The 20,813-nt window shown below is 35.8% G+C and overlaps 1 protein-coding gene across 1 annotated transcript in view; it reads right to left on the bottom strand.

Annotated features, from left to right (window-relative positions):
* wu:fb13g09 (ATP-binding cassette sub-family C member 5) overlaps window positions 1-18,524 on the bottom strand; it is a 53,345-nt gene extending 34,821 nt beyond the window's left edge. Inside the window, exons 1-7 of the mRNA XM_048176587.1 lie at window positions 18,294-18,524; window positions 14,420-14,598; window positions 11,884-12,039; window positions 7,744-7,888; window positions 3,370-3,603; window positions 2,867-3,040; window positions 210-357 (exon numbers count right to left, since the gene is read on the bottom strand). Of these exons, the coding sequence (XP_048032544.1) occupies window positions 210-357; window positions 2,867-3,040; window positions 3,370-3,603; window positions 7,744-7,888; window positions 11,884-12,039; window positions 14,420-14,589 (1,027 nt within the window). The 5' untranslated portion in view covers window positions 14,590-14,598; window positions 18,294-18,524. The remainder of the gene's footprint in view (window positions 1-209; window positions 358-2,866; window positions 3,041-3,369; window positions 3,604-7,743; window positions 7,889-11,883; window positions 12,040-14,419; window positions 14,599-18,293) is intronic.
* Between the last annotated feature and the right edge of the window lie 2,289 nt (window positions 18,525-20,813).

The raw sequence follows: 20,813 nt of genomic DNA, 5'->3' as shown, positions 1-20,813 counted from the left end.
CTGAGGAACGAGGAAGGACAGAGCCAAGACAGTGGATTAGGAAACTTGAGATTGTTCCTTTGAATGCAGTGTAAAGCCACAGAGATGATCCTTTGATTTCCATGGAGACTATGACATCTAAGCACTCAGACAAACAGGAAGTGAGCATATAATGATGGTGACTGAGTCAGTCCAACTGTGTGAGTGGGTGTAGTTGAGCGCTGTCTTACTTTGGATGTTTTGGGCGAACACCATCTCCCAGCAGTACATCTTAATGAACTTAATACAGCCCAGGATCTCATTCATGAGTCGGACGCGCCGGTCCGTAACCACCACACACTTCTTACGGAAATACGCTGTCATGCGGGAGGCCAGCATCTGTGGGAAATAATTATTATGTGAAGAACAACCTGTACAGGCAGTCACAAGGCTACAGCGTGTCCTGACACAAAGGGAAATTCCCCGGGTAAAACTATTAATGTACGGCACAAAAATTACAGAATGTTCAGATTTTCTGCTCAAAAACATTTTTGTGCCCTTTTAATGACATCTAAACTACTGCTGCATGCATGAAACCCTCTTCCCTGGCATGCTCATCATAACATCACTATATTTTATAATATAACTGAATCTGACTTCATAATATTTTGTTATTAAATGAGTTTAGAAGACCTTTTGACTTCCAGTCTTAAAGCTTCAGGCAATTTTTAGCTAGTCTGGATGGTTAGATTTTAAATGTCTCTACATATAAGAGGATCTTGAATTCAATTCTGAACTATACAGGCAGCGAAGGTATCGTTGGAGTAATGTGATTTCTCATTTTAGAGCTGCTATTGGAGTAGTCAAATCTAGATGTAACAAATGCATTAAAAAGTTTCTCAATGTCAGAAGGAGAGAGAATATCACACACTCACATGGTTCTGAGGATAAGATGCTGTTTTAGTAACAATGCTAATGTGTTTTTTAAAACTGAGGTCACTGCTGTCAAACATGATTCCTAAGTTCTTGACCTGATTACTGGATTTTAGATATGGAGCAATAGATGTTCTCCGTGCGTCATTACAGATAACAAGTACATCTGTCTTATCTTTGTTTAGCTGTAGAATGTTTTGTGACATCCACAGTTTTATGCTTTCTATGCAGTCCAGCAGGGTGGAAAATGGAAACCTGGTGCAAGAGTTGCATGTCATATGCATACTGGTGAAAGGAAATATTGTACTGATTAAATACACCAGCTAAAAGAAGCATGTATAGGTTAAACTTTAGAGGACCCAAAATTGAGCCTTGAGGAACACCATATGATGTAACATCAGGAGGTGTAGGTTTCCAGTGCAATATAGCTGCTTAAGTAGGATCTGAACAAGTCTAAGACAGGACCTGACAGATCCAACCCAGTTCTGAAGTCGGTCGGGTAGAATCTCATGATCAACGGTGTCAAAAGCAGCACTCGGATCTAAAAGAGGATGCCAAATAACCCAAATAGTCCCATCATTTAAAATCTTAATCAAAGCTGTTTCTGTGCTGTGGTTTGCACATTTGAGCTGTATGGATGGACATTATTTTTCAATAATTTAATCAATATGATTACAGATTTGTCTGTTGTTACTGAGGACAGTAACTGGGTCAATGACGTGACGGGTCATTTTTTTGTCCAAAGGCCTTAATAATAATAAAACACCAAGATTTGACATCCAAAGTATGTAAGGTAGTATAACTAGATCTCCTTTACTGAATCCAAAAGGTTTTAATTATATTTTGCTACATATAAAAGTATTTTAAAGATTTTGAAGTGTCATTCGGTTTAACCGTCCAAAGGCCAATACAGCCATTTCATTTGAGATTAAAATATCTTAAAATGTAATAAATGTATGTATTTTTATTCTGGCATTATTTTATAACATCATATATCAACATAGTGCAAAATGGTGTTAAAATTATGTGTAGAAGTCGTTGATTTGTTATTAGAAAAAATGTCCGGAAAAATGAATTTCATTGATGTCATTCGGAGTAACCGATATAAAGGGACCATTTTGCATTAAATCATGCGGTCAATATCATGTGACAGGATGTGACATCATTCAGACACATGGTCATGAAGCAAAGTAACTAACTCTCTCTTAACTATTTGAAAAATTCATGTTTTCACTTGTTCATACACATGTCCCGAAACATCAGGTCATTCGGTGCAACCGCTATAAAACATGGAAAATGTTGCAATATTTTAAAAACTTGTACTAAATATTAAATGTTTGATTGTCATTTTACTAGATATCAGCCTGTTAGCATTGTTTGAAAATATCGTCATTCGGTATAACCAAAATTTTGGTTAAACCGAATGACTTTTTAGTGACAAATTTTGCCCATCTTGTAAAAAATGACAAAAGCAGTGATAATTGATTATAAAAACCACATAATCTCATTGTTCACACTTAATAAAACTTCAAAATTAATTAAATCTCCATTTTGTTTTTTTACACTTTTTATTCATCAATGACCCAACTACAGCAGGGCCTAACAATTACAGTTTGCTCTATGAACCTTGCTTCAATATGTCAGGTAATAAGCAGTTTATAACTGTTTTGAGAAATTTAGTGGGTAACGGGTCGAGAGAGCAGCTAGAGGAATTCATACGTGATATGATGTGTTTAAGTATATTGAGGTTGACAGCTTAATTTTTTGATCAAATTGATTGAGGTGTTTACATGAAGTCTTTTCAGTCCAATTAGGCCATCAATCCAACTACAATAATTTTTGCTATCAAACTGTCCTCTAAGGAAACATGTGAGGAAAAGGAAAAAAAAGTGATTTGAGCCACATTCAGATTCGTTAACATATCCTGTAAATGCATTCAATTCATTACCAAAAGCATTAGATGTGCTTATCTTACCATGGTGGGATAGAAGATGATAAAAATGGCTGATCCCACGAGTGCAGTTGGTCCTAAGAAATAGGTGGTGTATGACAGACCCAGAATTCCAACAAGAGGCCCTCCGGCCAGCAGACAGCCCACTGAGACCGCCTCATACAGACGCTGTCCATCACTGGAGCAAATGTTTACCAGCTGAAAGAGTAAACAGTATGAGTCACTCAAAACTAAAACATGCCATGCACCACCATGCTTTATAGCACTCAGACCTCACAAACACACACCCATTTCGGTTTTAAAGGGCTAAAAGCACACGTGACGAGCCATGAAAAGAGGGCTAAAACTGCATAGAGGACCCGAACCCTCTCAGATGTTATTTTTCCTCTACATTCGAGCAAACAAGTCATGACCTGAGAACCTGTTCTCTCAATATTGAAATTCTTAGTGGAGAAACTTGCTTATAAGAGTGCTGTTCCTAATGAATAGTTTACTATTTATTACGGGAGTATTAACACACAGCTCACCTCTCCTGTGCTGACGTCTTTAGTGCTGCGTAGTCGGAGGATCTTCTGGAAGGCAAAAGTGAGCGCGGCTCCCCTGAGGCGTGCGGCCGTGCGGTAGTTGACAGCCCACATGAAAGCCAGAGACCAGGAGCGTGTCAGTTCCATGAGGAAAATCCCCCCGACCAAAGCCAGGCCGTACTGCAGCTTCACCTCTGAGCATTGAGAATACTCGAGCAGGGCTCGGATCAGCAGAGCCTGAGAATAACATGGCACAACAAGGATGCTGAGGGAGGAGACAGGTGTACAAAGACTTTTCAGAGCATTTTTTTTATTTGAACAGAATCAAAATTACATGAGAATGGTTTCAGAGGTGAGCTTTGAGGTTTTAAATGGTATCAGAACATCCTCTGACTTCTGCTGGGGTCATGGATCAAGCACTGCTCATAGGAAAACACCTTTTCTATAACTCTGTCTCAAAATATTATATATAGTGGGCAATGACGTGAAGCGTCTTTTTTTGTCCAAAGGCCTTAATAATAATAAAAAACAAAGATATGACATCCAAAGTATGTAAGGTAGTGCAACTAGATCTCTTTTACTGAATCCAAAAGGCTTTAATTATATTTTGCTACATATAAAGGTATTTTAAAGATTTTGAAGTGTCAAAAGGTCATTCGGTTTAACCGTCCAAAGGCCAATACAGCCATTTCATTTGAGATTAAATTATCTTAAAATGTAATAAATGTATATATTTTTTATTCTGGCATGATTTTATAACATCATATATCAACATAGTGCAAAATGGTATTAAAATTATGTGTCCGAAAAATAAATTTCATTGATGTCATTCGGAGTAACCGATATAAAGGGACCATTTTGCATTAAATCATGCGGTCAATATCATGTGACAGGATGTGACATCATTCAGACACCTGCAAAGGACCACATGCTCACGAAGCAAAGTAACTAACTCTCTTTAAACTATTTGAAAAATTCATGTTTTCACTTGTTCATACGCATGTCCCGAAACATCAGGTCATTCGGTGCAACCGCTATAAAACATGGAAAATGTTGTAATATTTTAGTAAGTTTACTAAATATAAAATGTTTGATTGTCCTTTTGCTAGATATCAGCCTGTTAGCATTTTTTGAAAATATCGTCATTCGGTATAACCAAAAGTGTCATTCGGTAAAATCGAAATTTTGGTTAAAACGAATGACTTTTTGGTGACAAATTTTGTCCATCTTGTAAAAAATGACAAAATCAGTGTTAATTGATTATAAAAACCACATAATCTCATTGTTAACACTTAATAAAACTTCAAAATTAATTATATCTCCATTATGTTTATGTATTATTCGTCAATGACCCATATATACATGTAAATAATATTCAGTAAGGACCCATTACATGCATCAAAAGAGACAGCAAAAGGTATTATCTTTTGTACTTTCTATTGATTAAAGTATCCTGAAAAAATGTATCACACTTTTCACAAAAATATTAAGCAGCACAACTGTTTTCAACATTGATAATAATCAGAAATGTTTCTTGAGCATCAAATCATCATATTAGAATGATTTCTGAAGGATCATGTGACACTGAAGACTGGAGTAATGTCATCTTTGATCACAGGAATAAATTTCAGTTTACAATATATTACAATAGAAAGCAGTTGTTTAAAGCTGTGGGAAAGAGTGGTGAGGGAATATTCAATTTCTGACATGAAAAGAGCATTAAAATTGACTGCAAATAAATGAGCGTGCCGCAGAGACAATGGCTGACCCGTGCAACACTAAACAAATCAACGCAAGGAAATAAGTGTGCTATTTTGTAACATGTAATCCCTGATAATGCTATTAAGCGAATGCTGTCAGGGGCATGTGCAGCCTTGTGTGGAGAAATAAAATTAACAGCTGCGCTCCCAACAGCGGCGCAGTAAGAAACTCCCAGCTACACCAAAATAAATCCCCTCATAGTGAAACTAATAAGATCAAAAATGTGTTTTTTTGGGGAGAATTTTCTAATCCTAACTCTAAATCACTCTTTGTTGAATAAAGATCTAAGCTCATTTGGCAACAAAATATAAAGCAGCAGGCAATAACTTGAATAATATGAATAAAACGCCCCCTGGACCATGGAATATCCAGACACACGTCACAATCCTGTGGATTAATAGTAGTTTGAAGTAAGAGAAAGTATGAAAAACCGCTGCTTTCCATTATAAATTTCATTTTGAATCAGCATGAGCTGCAAATATAATCTCTCAAATGTATCCCTTGAATACGAAACTGTTCATAATTGTGTGCAGGTATGTTTTCTGTGTGTCCTGAACCATCAAATTTCATGGGCGCACTTCCACTGCCACACTGCATTCATTATTATGCACATTTAAAGGCACAGTTCATCCATAAAAGAACTTCCTGTCATTATTTTCTCACCCACGTCATTACATTTCTTCCATGGAACACACACCCAAAATCTTTTTTTTTTTTTTTCATCCAACAAGAATTTATTATGATCACTGACTGTCAAGATGCAAATAGGAAATGAGTCACACAAAGATATTACAACATAATGACTACATACAGTATATAACGTTTTCTGTCCTTTTGGATCTTGGAAGCCTGTGATCACTATGAATATGCTATAGAAAAAGTCTGTCAGGATTCTTAAACATTGTCCATTTGTTTAGTATTTATGGGTAAACTATCCCTGTAAGATCAACAGTTAGGGTCTGGATAGGGGAACAGGTCAAAGGTCAGCATGCAAGTAAACCCAAACCCTGGGTCTGGTTGCATAAACTGTTAAGACTTCAGTCATTTTTTATTTCTTTAAGACTATTCATATCTTTTTTAACTCTGTTACATAAAAACGTAGATTGGTCACATTAGATGGGCCATTGACGAGTATGGTTTTTAAAAGTGTTTAATTAATTTCGAAGCTTTATTATGTGTTAACAATGAGACTATGTGGTAATTATAGTCTTTTGTCATTTTTTACAAGATGGATCACCAAAAAAGTCATTCGGTTTAACCAAAATTCGACATAGCCTAATTAATTTTGAAGTATTATTAAGTGTTAACAATGAGATTATGTGGTTTTTATAATCAATTATCACTGATTTTGTCATTTTTTACAAGATGGACAAAATTTGTCACCAAAAAGTCATTCATTTTAACCGAAATTTCTGTTTTACCGAATGACGATATTTTCAAACAATGCTAACAGGCTGATATCTAGCAAAAGGACAATCAAATATTTTATATTTAGTACAAGTTTTTAAAATATTACAACATTTTCCATGTTTTATAGCGGTTGCACCGAATGACCTGATGTTTCAGGACATGCGTATGATCAAGTGAAAACATGAATTTTTCAAATAGTTAAGAGAGAGTTAGTTACTTTGCTTCACGACCATGTGGTCCTTTGCAGGTGTCTGAATGATGTCACATGATACTGACCGCATGACTTCATCCGAAATGGTCCCTTTATATCGGTTACTCCGAATGACATCAATGAAATTCATTTTTCCAGACATTATTTCTCATAACAAAGCAACGACTTCTACACATAATTTTAATACCATTTTGCACTATGTTGATATATGATGTTATAAAATAATGCCAGAATAAAAATACATACATTTATTACATTTTAAGATATTTTAATCTCAAATGAAATGGCTGTATTGGCCTTTGGACGGTTAAACCGAATGACCTTTTGACACTTCAAAATCTTTAAAATACCTTTATATGTAGCAAAATATAATTAAAACCTTTTGGAGTCAATAAAAGAGATCTAGTTGTACTACCTTACATACTTTGGATGTCATATCTTTGTTTTTTATTATTATTAAGGCCTTTTGGACAAAAATTCCAATTTACTTCATTTACTTGACCCAGACACGGAAAAGTAAGACTGGTTGCCTCTTGGTTAATACTGGTCATAAAAGTTCTTGAGACACACACTGCATCCGAAATCGAATACTTCCATACTATTTAGTATGTGAAAACAGGACGCCAAAAGAGTAGTATGTCCAAATACATAGTATTCAAAAAACAGTAGGTGAAAACTCTCTGGATGACCTACTACTTCTGGCGAGATTCTGAAGTGCGCATTCGATGACACTTTACTATCCCATGAGGCCACAGGAGAGGATTTATTAATGGAAGTGAAGCAACATGGTACAACATGGTGTATGTAGTAGTAGTATACCACACACATTCATACCATATAGAGCATACTTTTTAATGGTTGCAAAGTAAATTCAGACTCAAATGTAGTACTTACTCAGACAGTATTTGATTTCAGATGCAGCATTTGTGTGTTTATGCAACTGGCCCCAGCAGGTCAGTTTTGTCAGAAGGAAAATGAGGAAAACTAGAACTCACAGGTCCAACAAATCCAGCCACCATGGCAATGAGCAGGGAGAAGATGGCCACCAGCATACGGGTCTGACAGAACCTCCATAAGACCCGGGACAGAGACGCATCCTTCCCCCGCCGCTTGAGCTCCTCGTGCCACAGCCACTCCAGTCTGAATGATGCATGAAAAAACACATGCATTTTAAACTACATGGCAAGTAAGTAGACTGTTTATTAAAACCTCTAAATGCATGTTATTTATGAATGTGATATTATTGTGTACAATTCATCCATGCATATGTTTTTATAATATTTATTTAATGCCAGGTTTCAGAGACAATGCTTAAGCCTAGAGCTGTTTCAACAGATGCACACCAGTGATGTTTTTTCTAAGGCACGCTTATAAAAGCTACTTAAATGCCCTAATTGAACTAAGGCTTAATCCTGGCTTAATCTGAGAAACTGGGCTTTAATGTCTTGACTTAATCAGAATGCCATAACTGGATGTTCCCTTGAAAGCGACAGACTTCTCTCTGGCGACGTATGTAGGACTTAATCATTTAGTTGCTTAACACCCCAATCAAAATGCATTCAACAATAAATGCATATAAAAACCAAATACATTTTCTGAAATCCATTACACAAGTCACATTATAAAATGGTTAGTTCCTGTCCTTGATTCTGATTGGTCAATATCTGTTTCACGATAAAACACGGCTATGACCGCTTCACCCAACGGTTCTACACAACACCCTTAGCAACCACTCTTAGCAATGTGTGAGAAAGAGATCGAGTGAGTGAGTATTTTACCTGCATTCAGATTTTGCATTTTCCTTCAGGTCAGTCCTATGTTCATAATAATAAATATGTTTATATGTCGCTGCAATATCTTGTCCTTTTAACAGTTAAGGGGTTTTCCCGTGACTGACAGCGCTAGTCAAAGCATTTGTCAGTTGCGTCTTGTTCCATGTTCACAACAATTCAGTCTTTTCAATATAAAAGTCTTCGCTACTGACTGACACACTCATAAAGACAGTCTCTGCTGCCATCTAATGGCGCAATAATATAACTTCTGTTGTTCAGGGACTATTTTTTTCTGGCGGAAGGAAGGCTTTTAGTGATTTTACTTCATGAAAGTTGCAATGATACATATTTCTGGCTTTAATATTTGTACTATGTGGTAACCATTTTATAAAAGCAATAAGTTAAGACCTTATTGCTTACATACAGAAGAAAAGATTGGTCTCTACTTCCATTTTCTCGCAACTTTAGGAAATTAAATTGTCTAAATTGTTATATGAAATCAACAACAAAGAATTCCAAAATCTCTAGATCACTTTATAAGACAGCTCTCTGCAACGCTCGATTCTAATATTTCTGAGGTCAAATATTTATGGATAATGATGCTGAACTGTATAATTGATTTATGTCCCTGGCAACCAGTTTCATACATAGCTGCTGTACTACTAATATGTCTCTTGCATCCCTTACTTCACATAATAAAATATATTTCACCTCATATTTCATGTTGTTTATACAGAATGATACAAAATCCCAGAGGGATCGTTGTTGGGTCCTGATTACCCTGTTCCTTGTGGATATTGACAGGTTGACGGGATATATCCCTTATCCCATATCTAAATTAATAAATGTGCAGTATTTAAATGTTAAACACTTTCTGTATTTTTAGCTCAAGGGTTTATATATTTCTGGTCTTTAGGTAAATTGAGCCAATTTTGGTGCACATTTAGAAGCTAAAACATCCACACATTTATACTGTGGCTAGTGGTTTTCCAAAGTCACTAGCCACTCAGCATTTTCACTGGCTCCAATTTTGACATTGATACCATGGGAGAAAAACTGCGATAAAGATATTTTTAATATTATCTGATAATTTGGCAGCAGGAATATTAGGCTGCTGTCACTTTAAGACCTGACGCACGGATCCATTATACTGTTACACATGCGTTTTCTTTCTCAACTGTTTACATTCACTTAAAACAGAACTGACTGTGTTTACGTGAATACTCACAAAGACAGGCATTTTGACATTATTTTGTGTGTATTTGTAAGATTCTAAGAACATCCTGTGCCTGTTTTTGTGCTTCTGTATCTCTGTCTAGCCATTACATCATGCTTAGAGAACATGTTGCTTTTCTTAGAGTTGTGCACAACCCCTACTGATTGTATTAATGCCGAGTTGTCATTTTCACTTCCTATATTTTCAATATATAATTGGCTCTCTGGCCGAATAAACTTTGTATCTTGGTTGAACTGCACTCTTTGTGTCTGAGTCTTCCATTTGATACCCAGGTACCTGCTTTTCTGTGCTGGATCGCTCAACCCGAACATATCTTTTTTGAATTGTATTATTAAGTTGAATTATTAGATTCTAACAGTTGGGGGCTCGTCCGGGATAGGGGGGATACTCCCTAAAGAACTGGGAAAGAGAAAACAAGCGCGCCGGGGATCGGAGGACCTACGAGAAGGGGGTAAGTGTTTTCTGATATTTCTTGAAGGAAATATGTTACACTTGCCCCTGTAGGATCCTGTGTTGAAACATCTCGTAAGGGATACGAGATAGGTTTTTATTAGTATTCGCTAGTGGAATTAAGCTGTTGTTACATTTCGGATGGCAACAGTAAAGTGACTGCAATAAGCAGTGAAAAAAGAACTCAATTTAGTACTGAGAGACGATTTATGTGCACAAATGCAAAATCTGCATGAATGAGTAAAATTATGCGCAATCCCACACCAAAATTCAAGCCCTGTAACGCCAACAATATTCATCCGGAGTCAGTGAGGGAAGGTAGGCAGGTTTGTGTGTCGACTCGCTGTCGGAGAGATGAGAGAGAGAGAGCAGCTGGTATTGCATATTTATAATATAAGTATTTGGAGGTGTTTCAGATATTTCAGTAATAATATGTATCGAAAAATCAATATTTTTGACAACACTACATTGCACTTAGTTTATTTCAGATGCCTTTTTAAAAGACTACAATTGAAAAATTTATATATTGTATATAAAATTCAACCCGCCGAAGTAGTAGGAGTGACTGCGTTACTGAAATACACCCGCAATTAGCGGCTTGGCGGATGTCAAACCCTACACTTTCATTATAAATCATAAATGTTGTTGTAAATATTGTAATGTTGATATATTGAAACATTCTTTAAAAACATTGAAATTCCCCCTCAGAATGAACAATCAGAGCTTTGAGCTTTCAGTTCCCATGCCACAGACTTACAGCTGACTTTCAAGGACTGATATAAAAATTCCACTCACAACTTTTATCTCTCACAACAAGGTAAAAACACTTGGTGAATTGTATCTTCTTCTTTTTTTAATTTTCAACAGCCTTGCAAGTCCCGACCCGCTCTGTTTTAAAGAGAAAACACTTTACTTAAGTGTTCCGGACCGCAGAAAAATATCCACTCCTCACACACACATGTGCACATGCCATAAACATGTCCCAGCTATCTCTGACATGAATCCAGTAACAGGAGAAACAAACCCTGAGGTCAAACACTGAAAACTGACACCGCTTGTTACAGGGTCGCTGAGGCATAGCTGTCAAGCCATTTAGATGGCCTGTATTTAACATACGATCAATGATCGCAACAAAAGAATGTGGGTTAATCTCAGATCTGTGAAGCGAAAGGGCAATTACAGATTATAGGTGTTTTTCCATGTTCCCATGTCCTCGAGAAACCTTCTCAGCCCGTCTGACTCTCGCCAATGAGCCAGCTTAGTCGAAAGGGACACGGAGCACCGATCTCACATGTTAATGACATAACCGTTCTTCAGGAAAGGTGCAGACTAACTCTCTCTCTCTGATGTCTAATCCTTACTAAGAATAACACCCACCTGCCATAACTCTCTAGGCTGTGTGAGCGAGGGAGGCGAGCATCCATCACTCCCCTCGGTGACTCGAGGGATTCCCACACCCAACCTCTTATCACGCCATCAACTGTGTGAAACCTTGGCACAGGAGGTGTTTTCTAATAGTTTTGTTTGTTCACGTTTCAGCGTTGGGAATCAAGCACGAGAGATGCCTAACTTGGGCTTGGCTCCAGGGTATTTGCATTCTTACAAACTCACCCTGACAGTAAATAAACCTCGCTGAACCTTGACAACGGATCAGACACTTTCCACCAGCGCCTCACCTTTGGCAGTTTGTTTCCGAGGCCTCGTTGCAAGACAGACCCCACACGTCTTCGATTTTGAGACAGGACGCTTTGTGGGCCCTCCACGCCAGAGGGGACAGCCACTGCAGGGTCATGAAGGAGAAAAATCCCGCATTGTCCACAGGGTGCTTATGTCTGGGGGTGAAAAAGGAACAGTTTGGCTCGTATCAGTCATCTAAGCGCTATGTGCTATGTCTGAGAGCGGTGCGACCTTGAAAATCTTTACTCGCTGTGGCCAAATAGAAGATGAATCGCACGCTTGTGTTTGAACGGCAGTTTGCACGTCCCTCTCAGAACTCTTACGGACCAGCGAAAAAGTTCAGTGGCACTTTATCAGTCGGTGTGTAAAAAATTGAGCCGTCTGTGAGAAAAGGATAAGAGCATTCTTATCAAGACCTCATTGATTGTCGCTTGAGTTCAAATGGCAACATAGTAAACATATCCTGAAGCCTGTTTCACAACTCACACAAAAACTTATTTCAGTGTGTATATTTATTTTGGTTACATATTAACAAGTTTGTCAGGCTGAACTCACACACTATAAACTTGTTTGGTTTCACTTTATGTTATGTTTCTATGCACTTGCAAAGAAAAAAAGAAATAATTTTTATGTACAGCAAAAAATGCAGGGTTAAGAACAACCCAAGTTGGGTTGAAAATGGACAAACCCAGCGATTTGGTAGTTTTATTTAACTCAACTATTGTTTAAAAATGACTATGTCTGGCTTAAAATGAACCTAAAATATTTTGGAAATGAACATGTTTAATGAATAATAATTAAAAAATAAACAGTTTTTAAATTGCTTATTAATAAATGTTCCCATTTTGATTATTATTGTTGCCTCTAGTAATTATGTGTCTGATTTTTAATTTCCAACCTATTTTGGGTTCATTTTAAGCCAGACATACAGTAATTTTTAAACAATTGTTGGGTTAAATAAAACTATCCAGCAGGTTTGGCCCAATTGTTGGGTTTGTCCATTTACAACCCACATGGGTTGTTTTTAACCAGCATCTTTGGAGTGTACAATGTACAAAAACACTTTTGCTGCTTTTGAGGTGGATACGGGTAAGGTTAGGCACAGGTTTGGGTAGGTTTAAGGGTAGACACTGTAATTATAAATGTAACTTCAGAAATTAATTACATTTGTAATTACATGCATGTTTTTTAAAACAAGTACAGTGTATAAACATGCATGTACACAATAAGTGCATTGTATCAAATGATTTATTAAATGTTAGTGCATAGTAGTTAAAGACATGCTTTTATGACACAAGCTTTTATGAAGCAACGTGAAATACTGGAGTGAAATACTCACCCATTATTAAAGATTAGTTCATTTAAAATGAAATTTACACCAAGATTTACTCACACTCAAGCCTTCCTAGGTGTATATGACTTTCTTCTTTCTGATGAACACAATCAGAGATATATTAATAAATATTCTGACACATCTGAGCTTTATAACGGCAGTGAACGAGACCAGCGAGTATGAGCTGAAGAAAGTGCATTCATCATAAACGTACTCCACACGTCTCCGACGGGTTAACAAAGGCCTTCTGAAGTGAAGTGAAGCGATGCATGTTATGCAACATGTTATGAAGTAAATATCTAGCTTCCGCCAGACCGCCTTCTGTATTCAACTTAGGAAGAAAGCGTAACGCCTCTCGCAGTTCAAACGCTTACGCTACGTCCTACGCCTTCCCTATTCAACTTACGAAATTTACATATTTCAGCTTTTGTCTGGTGGAAGCTAGATATTTTACTTCATAACTTGTTAAATATGGATATTTTTCTTACACAAATGCATCGCTTCACTTCAGAAGGTCTTTTATTAACCCCCCGGAGCCGTATGGATTACGTTTATGATAGAGACACTTTCTTGAGCTTCATACTTATTGATCCCGTTCACTGCCATTATAAAGCTCGGATGCGTCAGGATATTTATTAATATATCTCCGATTGTGTTCATCAGAAAGAAGAAAGTCATACACACCTAAATTTTGGGGTAATTTTCATTTTAAAGTGAGCTAATCCTTTAAATAATGTGGAATGACTCCGCAGAAATCATGCTTGTTTAGTCACTTGTCACATAAAGGTGGAAGCCCTTCCCTGTTCATTTTCATTAATAATCACACAAAATAAGTTTTACGTCCATGTGTGGATGCAGCATATGAGAGCCGGAAAGAGTAAATGAATACCTCGCCCTGCAGTGTGGCATGCTGCACTCCAGCAAGAACTATTATAAACAGCATTCAATAATTATTTTATAATTATTATACATGCAGTGTTTATGAGCTCAACTTAATTGAGGGACTGCGTGGAATATTTAGACTGGAAAAAATATTAATTTCTCACACCGCAGGGCCGTTTAAACGAAGAAGTGAAGGGGAAAACTAAAATTAAAATGATGAGCAGTACACATCCTTTTCTACAAAAATTATGATTTTTTAAATTTAATTTTAATGTAACTACCCACATATTTATTTAATACGGTCCATAAGGAGAACTTACTTGTGTGTGATCCGGAAGGGCTTCAGTATCTGTAAGCTATGACGATATCTGCCTCGTCTTTTTGCTTCATTTCCCAATTCCACATCATCGTCAGGATCTGGAAGAGTCTGGGAAGAGGACAGGGTCAAACCCTCCACCTGTCCTGCGGCCTCCAAGGCATCTGCGAACATACCTACACTCTAGAAAACACAAACAGAAAAATACTTTCAGACTCTTGGGATAAGCTCCCGTCACTCCCAAAAGAGGGAATATCTGAATCTGCTGACTAACTTCAGTGACGCGCACATCTAACGTTATGGCCTTGGCTACAAATTTAAACTGCTTATCTATTTAAAGACGCCGGCTGGAGGCCTCGTGTACACTGAGACGCAGGACATTCGAGCTCGTCGTGTGTGTGCTGACCCTGTCACTGATCCATCAGTGGCATAAGACACGATAAGGTAAATCCAGCCACACCGTGACTCTCTGTATGTGCTCGGTGTACGTCACCAGCGGCTGCCAGATAGTGAAAGATAACCACATAGTTCCATTATTTACACTACAATACAAGAAAGAGTCTGTGATGGATGAAAATCATTAATGCCATAGCAGACTATGAATGTACACAACGATAATAGGGACATTTTGAAATTTTAAAGAGCAACCAAATCTGTGTGGTTTTATAGCAGAATTTTATGCATTTATAATTTATGCATTTAATGCATGCATATATTTATGAATATAATGCATATGTGACCCTGGACCACAAAAACAGTCATAAGTCGCACGGGTATATTTAACAATACATTGTATGGGTCAAAATTATTGATTTTTCTTTTATGCCAAAAATCATTAGGATATTAAGTAAAGATCATGTTCCATGAAGATATTTTGTAAATTTACAACTGTAAATATTTCAAAAATATATTTTTGAATGGATATGCATTGCTAAGGACTTCATTTGGACAACTTTAAAGGCAATTTTCTCAATATTTAGAATTTTTTGCAAGCTCAGATTCCAGATTTTCAAATAGTTGTATTTCAGCCAAATATTGTCCTATCCTAACAAACCTTATATCAATGGAAACAGCGTTCAGATGATTTATAAATCTTAATTTAAAAAAATTGACCCTTATGACTGGTTTTGTGGTCCAGGGTCACACTCACACACACACACACACACACACACACACACACACACACACACACACACACACACATATATATATATATATATATATATATATATATATATATATAGTTGTGAGGAATTGAAAATCCACTCTAGTTCTCGCTTTATGATGGCATTATGAGCTTTTAAGAGCATTTAAGAGAGTACATGAGAGAACAAGCATTCTTTCAAGAATACATAAATAAATCGGTTTATCCAGTTTATCTATCATGTCTTTTGTCCTATTAAAAAAATCTGTGCCACACTTTTCAAAGAAATGCTATTTATAGTGGCTTTGTATTTATGTCGTAATAACTACACTCTAAAAATAACTAAAAAACTAAACAGATTTACATAGTAAAATACCATTTTCCATTGAAACAGAAATATACTGTAATAAACAGTAATATACTGTAAAAACAATGCATTCTGGGTAATATTATTTGTCGTTTTCAAGAAAGTAACCTCGAAAATGACAAATATTACCCAGAATGAATTGTTCTTCTGTATATTGCAATGCATTCTGGGTTAAACTATTAGTCGTTTTCGAGAAAGTAGCCTATAGGCCTCTTTTCTTAAAATGAATAATATAAAAGAATGAATAATGAATAGTATAAAAGAATATAATCATAAATATAATCATAATATAAACAATAGGCCTACATGTTTTTTTTTTTCTGCATAACAGTACTGAAAAATTAGGTTCATGTTTTGTTATGAAAAAAAAAAGTCTTGATAAAAGAGCATGTTAAAGGGTTAGTTCACCCAGAAATGAAAATTCTGTCATTAATTACTCACCCTCATGTCGTTCCACACCTGTAAGACTTGTCGTTTTCAAGAAAGTAACCTCGAAAATGACAAATATTACCCAGAATACATTGTTTTTACAGTATATTACTTCTGTATATTACAATGCATTCTGGGTAATATTATTAGTCATTTTCGAGAAAGTAGCCTCTTTTCTTAAAATGAGAAATATTACCCAGAATGCATTGTTTTATGGTACATTACTGTTTAGATGGGAAAGGGTATTTTACTGTGTAATTTTTAGAGTGTAGCTATAACAAACATACTACTGATGAGATTTTAAGAGAGTTGACACCTGTGTAACACAAAAATAACGTTTTTTTGGTTAAAAATATCTTGCGTTCCACAGATGACACCTGATTTCAACAGGCATTCAAACAATCAGCTGAGTAGGACAAAAACATGTACACTATTTTGGGGCCTATATAAGGTATGTTGTTTATGTTTTTATTCTCCTAGCTTCAGTTTCAGTCATTCCACGAAACCGGCACGATTTGGACTTACACATTTTTAGATTTTTTACCAAAATGTATTACTTTTCTGAACACCAACAACATTAATGACATGTTTAACTTCCAGAAAAACATATTTTCCCATCTCAGGCATCAAATCCCTGTTATTATTGGTCATTATTTTAAGTTATGAACACTATGGGAGCTCTCTGAATATTATTATAAAATGTATTTGTGATCAAATCAACATTTTCCTATTAATCAGATTATAATTCAGTAATTGCAAATATAAAAGTTACATAAAATCTCACACTTTTGCTACTAAAGCCTGAAATGGACACTTTTTTGTGACAGAAACCTCATCATTTCTGATCAAAGGCTTAACTTCAGGATTTGAACTAAAATCAGTATTCTCATGATTGCTCTGAACATTTCAGACAGAATTCAACTTAACAAAAAAATAAAATAAAAATGTAGGTGTGACGGGGTTGAGATTTTTGGCCACTGCTCTAAATCTAGTGAATAAATGGAGAGCGCATGGCATGCATGATATTAAGAAATCATGAATAATGTTGAAATAACAAAGATAATTTTCACAAGTAATAGTTTTCTGTCTTTAATTGATGTAACGGGGTTGAGTCGTTAAGCTCGACAAACACAATTTCAGCACATAATTTAGTTATAATTATTAAAGGAGGTGCTAACTTGCTCACAGTGTTGTTCAGAAGACTTCTATGATGTCACTTCCTATTAATGATGTCACATAAGTATCAGTTCATTATGGTTTGTGTAACGGGGTTGAGGGGTTACTGAGGTACGGAGCTAAATAATGTGATTTTAATGAATAATCATGAAAAAACATTAAAAAAGCAAAGATGGATATTTATGGGAATGCCAAAATGAATGACTTTTTATTATTCATATCCCAAGAACACTTTCATAGAAGGCCTCGAGGGACGTGACAAAATAGATGGTGTCAACTGAAAAAAACAAAATAATTTCTAATATGAAGATAAAATGTTTTTAAACATTATTAAAAAGGAGACATTTCAATTAGCTTTTAAAAATATATTTTAGTGACCCAAAAGATAAAATACACTGAAAAAGTGCTCAAATTATACCGGTTTCATGGAATGACTCACAAATATTTATCCATATTCACACAATTTGAGCAGAAAACAGTTTTGAAATCCTCTTCTAACCACCACTGTGTCCATGTTGATCCACCTATAAGAACTTTACATAAGTGTCTACTAAATGACCTTTAGTTTAATATTAAAAAATCAGTTTATGATCATCATGTTCTCTGCCATCACTTCATGGATCTCTAATAAGCATTACATGTCATTAAATGATGAACATGAACATGACTGTCCTCCGGTTAAAGTGCTTTAGAGCAGAATCAACACAAAACTGTCTCTGAGAGTTTATAAAAACTTCTGGAGTGTGGAAAAAGGTCACTTACATCTCCAACAGAAAACTCTCTTTCCTTTCAGCTTCAGGATGTTTCCCACAGGTTCTGAATGATTTATTTAGAAAGTCAGCGCTCTCTGGGTCTCCTGCTGCACATGACACATCTTCTGCTCCTGAAGTCACTTGCACAGCATGATCCGGTGCGAAAGTTTCAGCGCGTTATTAAAAGAGGTGGAGAGAGAGAGAGAGAGCGCGTTTTGAAACATGCCACTCGCTACAGCTGACGGAATTCCCTAAATGCATCCTACGTCACACCTGAGCAGCCAATCGCGGATTTGCTTGGTCGTCGCTACGGTAACCGGACACCAAGGAGAAGGACAGGGCACGTGGTGATCTTTACAACCACAGTCAGATTACAGACTATTTATGGCCCGTCCGGTCACTTGAAGAGCATTGCTGCATATGGAATAAGAGCAGAGGTCAGAGAATAAACACTTTTAATGGTTTTTATTGACATGTAAAAGCAAATGTTACAGCTCAAAGAATTTAACAGCAATTATAAACAATAAAAAAAAACGAAGAATAATTAATAAATAAATAAACAATGGAAAAAGGGGGAAACAACAACAACAACAACAAAAACTATGAGCCAGAGGTAATATAACTTAACGTAAATTAATATTGGAAAAAGGAGAGAAAGGTCCTTTTTTTCTTTTTCTTCCTTGTACATCAGAAAAAAAAGGCATAAAATGTTATACTTTGTGCACAACGAATTGGACTTTAGGGCTTTGACATTGCTGGAAGAGGAGATAGTGTCCAAATAACATTTCAAGTCTTTACAAAAAATAATAACAGACAAAAATTTACACTTATGTATAAAAATTTTGGCTAGAAAAATAAATAGATTTATAAGAAAATACTTGTCTTTTAGATTTTTATCAAAGTTAAAGGATTAGTTCACTTTCAAATGAAAATTTCCTGATAATTTAGTCACCCCCATGTCATCCAAGATGTTCATGTCTTTCTTTCTTCAGTCGAAAAGAAATTAAAGGGGTGGTTCAGTGTTTTTTTTCTAGGCTTGATTGTGTTTTGGGGCACAGTTTAATGTGTTTTAAGGCTTCGTTTTTTGAAAACACTGTATTTTTCATATATTTTACCTTTATTCTACACCTCTGTTTCCACTGCCATATGAACGGCTTTTTGATGAAAACATTCCAGGATTATTCTCCTTATAGTGGACTTCACTGGCCTCCAAACGGATGAAGGTCAAAATGACAGTTTCAGTGCAGTTTCAAAGAGCTTTAAACGATACCAGACAAGAAATAAGAGTCTTATCTAGAGAAAGAATCACTCATTTTCTAAAAAAAAAAAAAAAAAAAAAAAAAAAAATTAAAATTCTATACGTTTTAACCATAAATGCTCATCTAACTAGCTCGCTTCTTCTTCTTCTTCTTCTTCTCTATTAGAATTCCAGCAGTGTAGACACTGCTAAGTGTATTACTGCCCTCCACAGGTCAAAGTTTGAACTAATTGTTATATACTTGCACTAGCATATTGTATATGACAATTTAGTTCAAACTTTGACCTGTGGAGGGCAGTAATACACTCAGCAGTGTCTACACTGCCAGAATTCCAATAGAGAAGAAGAAGAAGAGCTAGTTCAAGATGAGCATTTATAGTTAAAACGTATATAATATTTTAATTTTTTTTCGAAAATGAGCGATGGTTTCTCTAGATAAGACTCTTATTTCTCGTCTGGGATCGCTGTAAACTGTCATTTTGACCTTCAACCGTTTGGGCTCCAGTGAAGTCCACTATAAGGAGAATAATCGTGGAATGTTTTCATCAAAAACCTTCATTTATTTTCCACTGAAGAAAGAAAGACATGAACATCTTGGATGACATGCGTGTGAGTAAATTATCAGGAAATTTTAATTTGAAAGTGAACTATTCCTTTAAATATTCCAAATAATACATCCTTAAACACCAAAGAAAGATTTTCAAACAAAGAAGCACGTAAACAAAATTTCTTCCAAAAAATAGCATCATGAACACACTCCCAGAAAAAGAGTTTTTGATATAAAGATTGATAGGGTAAAAATGGTGTAACAACGTAAACGATACCTCTTTAATCTTATTAGTGATTAAAACGTTTAATGGTGCTGAATGGAATGACGATGTGTGTGACGCAATTTGTGTTCTGAAAATGATATAAACAAAAGTTTGCAAATAATATTCCATTCTATTCCCATTTCAAAACTGAATTAATATCACTTCTCAAATCTCTTCGTTATGTAAATAACAAAAAAATCCCTAAAATGTATAAAATATTATGAAGAAATGTTTAAAGAAAATATGTATTTAAAAGCTTTCCCTACATGTCAATGTATGTTATTTTGCCAATAATGATAGTGTATGCATTCTTGTGTCACTTTGTCTTGTCATCTTTTGTATTTTATATGTATTTGTATGCAATTCCTTGACAATGTTCTTGTTACTGAGCATCAATAAAAAAAATAAAAAATAAAAAGTGTTCTGAAAATCATGACTTCACTAGTTCAACTTAAAAACA

The sequence above is a fragment of the Megalobrama amblycephala genome, linkage group LG23 (genome assembly GCF_018812025.1).
Source record: "Megalobrama amblycephala isolate DHTTF-2021 linkage group LG23, ASM1881202v1, whole genome shotgun sequence".
NCBI lineage: Eukaryota > Metazoa > Chordata > Actinopteri > Cypriniformes > Xenocyprididae > Megalobrama > Megalobrama amblycephala.
Note: the sequence above shows the minus strand (reverse complement) of the source record. Positions and strands in the feature narration are given on the sequence as shown.